Genomic DNA, 9,408 nt, shown 5'->3' with positions numbered 1-9,408 from the left:
TCTTCTGGTATTCCCTGCTTTCAGCTAAGATCCATCTAACATCAGCTACAATATCCCTAGTACCACGACCCCTTCTAAACCCAGCCTGGACTTCTGGCAATTCTCTGCTGATGTGCTGTTCCAGTCGTTTTGGGATAATCTTCAGTGGAATCTTGCTTGCATGTGAAATCAATAATATTGTTCTGTAGTTTCTGCACTCAGTTGGGTCACCCTTCTTTGGAATGGGAACAAATATAGATCTCTTCCAGTCAGTTGGCCAAGTGGTTTTTCTCCAGATTTCTTGGCACAACTTTGTGAGCACGCCCAGGGCAGCATCTGTTAGCTGAAATATTTCAATTGGTATGCCATCTATTCCTGGGGCCTTGTTTTTTGCTATTTCCTTCAAAGCAGCTTGAACTTCTTCCTTCATCACCATAGGCTTATATGTTATTTCATTAAATTCTTCTGTATCTACCAATTCCTTTTTATACAATGTCTCAGTATATTCCTTCCATCTTGGCCTATACCCTGTGAAAATGAGAACTGAGGCACAGAGACTTGTACACCAATGTTCACAGCAGCATTATTCACCATCACAAGAACAAGGAAACAACCCAAATGTACATCCACAATTGAATGGATTGAGAAATTATGGTACATTCACACAACGGAATACTATGCAGCATGAAAGATCAGTAATTTTGTAAATTACTACCTAACTTGGGAGGGACTGAAGAGCATTATGCTAAGTGAGCTCAGTGCCACAAGGATAAATATTGTATAAGACCATTATTGTATAAAGAGTAAGAGGATCCAAACAGTGGAGGAGGAAGCAGAGTGATGGGGATGGGCGGGGTGGGGGTGGTTAATAAAGTTGTTTTTGTTGTTAGGTGCCATCGAGTTGAGTACCACTCATAGCAACCCTATGAACCTATGTACAAAAGATCCGAACCTTGTTCTATCCTGTGCCATCCTAACACTTCCTGACACGCAAGAGCCCTTTGCAGCAGTCACCTTGTCAATCTACCTGGTTGAGGGTCTTCCTCTCCTTTGCCGACCCTCCACTTTCCCCATCATCATGTTCCTCTCCAAAGAATAGCATATCTCAGCAACATGTCCAAAGTATGTAAGGCAAAGCTTCATCATTCTTGCCTCCAAAGAGCACTCTGGCTGCACCCTTTCCCTGACCCATCAATTAATTTATTTTTTTTTTTACCTTCCATGGAATGTTTGGTGCTCTTCTTCATCACCACAGCTGAAAGACACCAATTCTTTTTCTGTCATCCATATTCATTGTCCAGGTCTTGGATGCACAGCTAATAATTGGAAAGACTGTGACCTGAATCAGACGCACCTTTGTCATCAAATTGGCCATTACTCAATAATTTGGAAAGGTCTCTGCAGATTTTCCCATTGCAATGAATTTTCTTATTTCCTGACTGCTCGTACCAAGGGTGTTAATTTTGTATCCAAGCAAGATAAAGCTGTTGACAGTTTTAATCTCCTCTCCATCCATCATGACACTGTCTGTTGATCCAGTGATAAGAATCTTTGTTTTCTTGATATTGAGACACAATCCATACTGAAGGCTGCATTCCTTGATCTTCTGCAACAAGAGCTTCAAGTCCTCCTCACTTTCAGCAAGCAAGGTTGTGTCATCTGCGTAACGCAAGTTATTGATGAGTCTCCCTCCAATCTTGATGCTACATTCCTCTTTATAGAGTCCAGCTTCTTGGATAATTTGTTCAGCATATAGATTGAACAAGTATGGAGAAAAAAATACATCCCTGACACACTCACTTCTCTATTCTAAACCATGCAGTACTCCCCTGCTCCGTTCACACAACAGCCTCCTTAGTCCAAGTATAGGTTCCTCATGAGCACAATCAAGTGCTCTGGGATTCCCATTCTTCTCAATGTCAGCAATAACTTGTCATGATGCACACAGTCAAATGCCTTTGCATGGTCAATAAAGCACAAATAGGCATTTTCTGGTATGCATTACTTTCAGCCAGGATCCATCTTCATCAGCAATGATATCTCTGGTGCCATGGCCTCTTCTAAGTCCCTCTTGGTAATTCCTTATCTATGTACTGCTGCAGCCATTTTTTAATGATCTTCAGCAGTATTTTGCTTGCATGTGATATCAGTGATATTGTTCAATAATTTCCACACTCGATTAGATCATCCTTTCAGGAACAGGAACAAATATAGACCTCTTCCGGTCCATTGGCCAGATAGCTATCCTCCACATTTCTTGGCATAGACTGGTGAGTACATCCAAGGCTGCATCTTTTAATTGAAACAGGATGGGCCATCTATTTCCTAAATAAAAGGCTTTTGGAAATCCTGTGAACACTAAACAAAGAGGATATTTATAGTAGTGTAGTGGCAGAGCCCAGATTGGCAGTTAGTTGAAATGAGGAAAATCAATAACAACATTGTTTAACAATTGGTATATGGAATATTCATAGCTTGAATGTTGGAAAATTTAATATTGTTAAAAATGAAATGGAACGCATGAATATTGACATACGAGGCATTAGTGAGATGCGTTGGACCAGCTATGGCCACTTTGAATCAGATGTACTAGGTAGGGAATGAAAAACAGAAGAATGGTGTTGTATTCATAGTCAAAAAGTCTATTTCAAGTTCTATCCTGAAATACAATGTTGTGAGTGATAGGTTAATCATAGAGTCACACAATTTGATGGGTGCAGGGAGGGGTGGGTAAAGGAAAGGGGAAAGATCTGATGGGAAAAGTACTGTATACGAACTTTGTAAGGAAAATAGTATAAAATAAAAAAAAATAAAAAAGAAATGTGTTTTTGAAGGGAAAGAGATTCAGAAGAACTTGTTGGAATGGATAAGCAACACCACGGAACAGAACTCAGAAATAAATTCTGTGTACATCTGGAAATATGCCTACAACAATTTTATATCTGTTCTTGAATCACCTCTCCTCTACTACAAGGTAACCCATAATCAGTATATTTTCCTTTCTTCTACTTTTTATTTTCTTCTTTATAAGGGACTGGAAATTTGGCAATAAAGAGAAAATCACATATGCATATACCTACATCTTTTAACTAGACTCCCATTTCTTTTTCATTTTAGACTGTAATTTCTTTTAAAAAATAATTAAAATTTTATTTTAATTGTGATTTTTTACATTTACAGAGAATTTGGATTTTGATTCATTCATTGCTGCACATTTTATCCCCTCTCCCTCCCTTCCCCCTCACTCAGTTCACTTTTTAATATTCATTCACTTTTGCATAATTACCTACCTTGCCCTCCCCCACTCCTCCTATTCTGGGCTGTTGTATGTATAATGCCTAATCATATATTCCTTTTAGACAATTCTCTTTCTTAAATTAACTTTTTATTTTCATTTGGGTGACAATATACAGAGCAATTTGATTCTCTATTCAGCAATTGGTACACCTTATGTACTGTAACACTCATTTTGTAACAACTTTCTTCTCACTTCCTTCCTGTATTTCCCATTTCTACTCATAACTCTAAAATTTCATGCCTTAAGTGTTTTGTTCTTGAGCAAACACTGTCCTTTTGATCTTGTAAGACTGGTTGTTCTAAGAAGTGTGTTCTTCTCTAGTATTACGAATCATCTTATATACAGCCCTGTCTATTATTTGGCTAAGAAACTGTGTGGTACCATCCCTAGCATGTTTGGTTGCTAACTAAAAGGTCAAGGGTCTCAGAAACCCAGGGGAGAGTTACCAGATCTGACTCACTGGCAGTGAGTTAGAGTTTTATTATTTATTTGAAAGTTAAGTCACACGTGTTATTTTAGTTCTTAGGCTTTAAAAGTAACTAAAGGCCATTGTCTTAGGGTTTCACCAGTTTCTGTCAGATCAGTATGCTTGGTATATTTTATAATTTTAAATTTATTCCACATTTTTCTCCACTCTACCATGGAGTTTCTATTAAGGTTCTTTTCAGAGTAGTCAGAAGAATAGATTGTAAATATTTTAAGGGTAATCCCACTTACTATATTTTAAGCATTTAATAATTTTTTCAATCAAATACAGCACATTAAATTGTCAATATTTGTTGGATGATGGATTTTTTGGTACATTCATCACCTTTAAAGACAATTGAATTTATAGGTGATGAATACTTACACTACTCCTTTCCCACTTTCTTTATCTTCTCATTTCTGTCAGAGCACTATTTTTCTTTATGTTATATTTAAATCTGATTTTTTGAAAGCTAAGATTTAAAGCAGCTTTTAGTTATTTACTGCACATGATTAAGATAATAAGGTAACTGGGGAAAAGCATGGTTACTTAAACTGAAGATTCACAGATGTCAGAAGTGGACTACAAATATGATTCTGAGCTTCCTAGTAACCATGGCAAAGAGAAAAATTAACTGTATAATTCACATTGTCCACATGAATAAAAATGCATCAAATACTCAGCTATGTCAGTGACTGGAAATATAATTTTCCTTTGATTTCTCATAAATATAATTTTTTAAATTATAAGCACTCTCACAAATAATCTACAATAAATGCAAGATGAGATTATTTTTGTACTATGGCTCTCAAAGTGGCCTCGTGGTGACATACAGCTAAAGTAATGATCAGTGGATGAATTCGAGAAGAAATTGGAAACTATCTGGTCTAGGTCTGAAGAGGTGGTAACACTAACTCTCATCATCGGAGAGTCAGAACTGACTCACAGATGACCTTCTATTGGGTTTCTGAGGTTGTAAATTGTAGGGAAGACATTGCCCAACTTTCCCCTCACATAATGCTAGTGGATGGGAACAACTTAGAGAGACGCTGCCTTTGTGTCAAGCAGCGCAACTCCCTAGAGACACCTAGAGGTCTGGTGATATAGCTTAATTGAATTGGGTGGGGGCAGATTTAGCCAGATAAAATGAGATTTTGTCTTCCAAAAATATTCTTTTTTTTTTTTTTTCCAAAAATATTCTTTACTAGTAAGTGTTAAGTTTATATTTATTACAAGCTCTAGCATGTAGAACACCTCTAATATCATCGCTATGTCTTTAAGGGCAATATATCTGACATCATTTTAGGAAAGTTCTGGAATCAACCGGTCAGGTGACTGAGTCAGAAGCTGTTTCACCACGCTAGCAGGTGGATCATGGAGTTCCCTGAAGGAGCGGCTCCAAAACCTCTAGAAAACGATTCCATTCCAATCACTTCGACATCAGAACTACCAAGCAACCAAGAGGTCCAATTTTCTGCTGTCCGTGAAGCCGAAACTGCCTGCAATTATGACACCAAAACTACCAGTGACCAGGGCACCGCCATGGCCAGTAGCCATAGTACCCTGATTCCTGTGGAGCCTGGCACCCAGATTTCGGATGGCCAGGCTCCTGTGGATTCTGGCACACAGGTTCCTGTGTATGATGGCGCCCCAACCGATGCCAATGGCGGCGCCCAAACTGCCGCCGCAACCATTATGGAAAACAAACCAGAGGAGAAAGGTAAACAATGGCTTCCAATATTTTTTCATTCATGTTATATTTTTAAAAAGAAAATTTATCCTTGGTTCATTAATATTAGTGTAAATATTACTAAACTGATAAGACAAAGATTTTTGAAGGAGAAGGGAAATAGAAATTTTAAAAGCTCAATCTTAATGAGATTTTATCATAGGCAATTCAGTGTATCAAGGCATTCATTCTAATTATAAAACGCTTCAGTAATAGATGAAAACTTTTTCTTGGAAAATCTTCTCGATTATTATTTTCTCTTTGGGAGAGATGCTAAAACTGTGTTCGAACTGCTGCTACCTCTAATAATACTAGCCTACGTACATTATGTCTCTCTCCAGTACACAGTTGAGGATGCTGTGTCATGAGTGGATTGTAGTTATTTTATGGCTGTTTATCCCCAAGCAGGGTCACCTCAGTAAGGGGGGGCCTAAAAACCAACCAAACAAGAAACAATCCCAGTAGATGCCACGGAGGGGCAACTCCTTTTTAGCAGCAGGGGATATCTGGTAGACCATGGTGGGGGGAGGGTGTTGCTAACCCAAAGGTGGCGCTTCTTTGGCGGTTGGTTCGAATGCCCCAGCAGCCTCAGCGAACAGCCTCCTCCAGGGCCATTTACAGCCTGAGGAAACTTGTTTGGAGAGGCAGCTAAGAATTGGTTGTGACTCGATGGCAATGAGATTTTTTTTTTTTTCTCGTTGGGGTTTGTGAGGTCTTCCCCCCACTGTGAGGAGTCAAGGGTAGCCCTGACTGTGACTACCCACCTAGGGTACTTGGTGCTAAACTGGTGGGGCTGCACGAGGTCCCTGAGGTTCCGCCCCTCGGCGTCCAGCTGCCAAGGAGCTCAGGCTCCAGTGTCCTCTGTCTCGGTCCTCCAGGCCATAGGAACCTTGAGACTGTTGCGGCGCTCTGGGGGAGGCAGGGGATGGCCACGGGGGCGTGGCGAGGCGGAGGGGGGCTGGCTGAGCCCTGCGCTTCCCACCTGTCTGTGCGCCTTGAGGTGGGCGCACGTGCTCGCCAAGCGCCAATTTCGCTTGCCCTAGACCTCCTCAGTCTCCCTGGGAACCCACTCCTCTTCACACGCAGGAGGCACACAGGCAGGCTCTATTCGGCCCACCCTCTCCAAGACTGGCTAGAGTTAAGACAAAAGTGGGTAAGTCTCATGAGTCTAGGGAGCCCCTCAGAAGATACCCTCGTGCCGCCCTCCCCTATCCCAGACCTGGGCAGCTCTGGGCACCTCATAGCGCTACTGCGCTTTGCTCTCTAAGCCTGCTCCAGAATCAGACCTCCGAGGCCAGGGATCTTGAGCCCCATTATAAGGTTTGCAAGGGAAACGTGCAGGAGTTAGACTTTGCCCTGGAAATTTTTGTGCCCCAGGAAAAGGATGGAGTGGCTGGTTGCTCCAGCTTGCAGCCAGGCAACTGTGAATTTAAGAAAATAGACCTGTGTGGTATTCTGTTAAGCGCAATGGTGCTGGGGGTGGATGAAGAGGACGATCCTATTAATTTATTCTAGGATCAAAGAATGCTTGGGGGGGATGTGGATGTCATTACTTCAAAGTTTAGTGTGATAAAATCAGTTCTTTGGATAAATCCACTTATTGCCTTGAAGTCCTTTCCAACTCATAGTTACCGGCCATCAGGTTTGCAAGATTGTAAAATTTTTATGAGAGGAGACTGCTGATCTTTCACCCGTGGAACAAATGGTTGGTTAAAACTTAGAACATTTTGATGAAAAGCCCAATACATTAAGAACTATGCCACAAAGGTCCTTTTTTTGGTTAAGTGAAGAGGCAGGGGTGAAAACGAAAAACCTGTTTCAAGCAGATACTCTAAAAGAGCCATGTCTTAAATTCTTTCTTTCTTTCCTAAAAGAGGAGTTTCCAAAATACCTTTAGAATTAACAGAATTCTCGAGTTTTGGTTCTGCTGATAAATCGAAAACTATTATTTGTCTGATAAAATAATTGCTAAAATAGAAAACTTTTTTATATATTGTAAATACGTATTCCTGCTTCCAGTTTTAAATATTTGATTTTTGTTCCTTAAGGCAATGTGCTTAACCCCAGAATTTTTATTTCTTTTCCCGCAGTTTTTGTTTTTCATGTGTTTTATTTTAAAAGGGATAAGCTTTCCCCTCCTCCTCTCCCCCCTCACAATCCGCCACTCATGCCCCTTCATTTTATAGCCAAACAATAGAGATGAAAAATACTACGGCTGTCCACTCTTTATATATATAGTATTTATCTTCTTTTTAATATATTTTGGTAAAGAAATAATTTTATTGAAAACATTTTTGGCGCCCCTCTTCATTAGCTCTCTAAGATTGAATCTATCTGTACCTGAACCATTTCTTAGCTTTTTATTGCATTTAGGTTTTTATGTGCTTATATAAATTTACACAAAGCCCTGGTGTGGAGTAGACAGCGAACTGAAAGAAAGGTTCGTAGCTAGGTCTCTTCTTCCAGATAAGATTTACAGCCTAAGAAACTGTAATCTTTTTTAAGATTTACATTAAAACTGTAAATGGAAGGTCACTATAAACCTAACCAACTAGATAGCAGTGGGATTTTTTTTGGGAGGGGGAGGAGATTATATAATTGTATGTGGTTATTTATATAACTATGAACAAATGGAAGAAAAATTTATCTGACTATGAAGCATGTGGCAGTTTGACTTCTACAAAGACTTAAAACCTAGAAACCCTGTGAGGTAGTTCTGCTTTCTCTTTTATGGTCTCTACGAGTTGGCAGCAGGTGTCATTTGTTTTTATTTTCTTTAAATATTTTAATTTTTTTATACTGGTTTATCTACAAAGTTCATAAAGTTCTTAAACATTGTTTTTCCACACCGGATCTTTGACCAGCAGTAGTCAGCAGAGGGAGCAAAAGAACTTTTTAGTGACTTAAAGATGCTTCTGTTTTGTTTTTTGGTTTGTTTGCGTCTTTTTCATGAACTCAAAAACAAGAGATGAGTAAAAGCCAGAATGAACCTCCTCACGAACTGGAAAGCCAATTTATATTGCGTCTGCCCCCGGTAAGAAACTCTTAAGTCTCCAGTCAAATATTTTCTATGCCTATATATTATTTTTGTTTGTATTCTGCAACATTTCTATTGAAGTTAGACAACGAAATGGGATTATTAGTTTCCAGGGGTTATAGTCCTCTTAGCAGCACTTCTTTGGTTGTGTATATGCCACCTATCTATCATGAGGGTTGACTCTTCCTGAACAACCGTGACAATGATTAATTTAGTCACTTATCAATGCACAGTTAAAATAAGATTCTTCTAAAGTTGTGTCTGTTACCTCAAGAAGGGCAGGTGTGAGGGGCCAGAACTGTGTCCCCTGAAAATTCATCACATGACTTATCTTTCTTGAAGCTTACCTCAACATTTTTAGTAGGCTCTCTTCCCCCAGTGATCCCTACATTGAAGCATTACTTAGTTTAAGAAGACTGTATTAGAGAAGGGGTTCAGAAATGTACCTTACTAACTAAGGTTAATTAACATACCCATGCTTTGGTTCCAACTTGATGGTACATAGCAACAATTTGCCCAGTATACAACATCTATAACTTTATTTAGCAAATACAACTGAGGGGTAGTAGTGAAAGGACGGAATTTGGAGCTTGGAGAAGCCATTCACTGTGCTACTAAATGATGGGATTAGAAACAATGCGATTAGACTCACTCTTATTTTAGCTTGGTTTGTTGTTGTTGTTGTTATGTGCCATTGAGTCATTTGCAACTCATAGTGACCCTATGTACAACAGCCCTAAACCCTGCTCTATCCTGTGCCAATCACATGGCCTCTGACACACCCATCCTGATTACCCCAGTCACTGAATTAATCCACCTCATAGAGGGTCTTCCCCTCCTGCGCTATCCCTCCACCTTACCAAGTATGATGTCTCTCTCCAAGGACCTGTCTCTCCTTA

General features: G+C 39.7%; 1 protein-coding gene across 1 annotated transcript in view; it reads left to right on the top strand.

The window, feature by feature from the left end:
• The first annotated feature begins 8,440 nt into the window (after positions 1-8,440).
• Positions 8,441-9,408, top strand: part of TAF7L (TAF7-like RNA polymerase II, TATA box binding protein (TBP)-associated factor, 50kDa) — a 24,871-nt gene continuing 23,903 nt past the window's right edge. The window contains 1 exon segment of the mRNA XM_006903812.1: positions 8,441-8,506. Coding sequence (XP_006903874.1) covers positions 8,441-8,506 — 66 coding nt within the window.

This window comes from Elephantulus edwardii, unplaced genomic scaffold (assembly GCF_000299155.1).
Source record: "Elephantulus edwardii isolate Elephantulus edwardi_28Jun2011 unplaced genomic scaffold, EleEdw1.0 scaffold00310, whole genome shotgun sequence".
Classification (NCBI taxonomy): Eukaryota; Metazoa; Chordata; class Mammalia; order Macroscelidea; family Macroscelididae; genus Elephantulus; species Elephantulus edwardii.
This window is presented reverse-complemented; position numbering and strand designations above follow the sequence as displayed.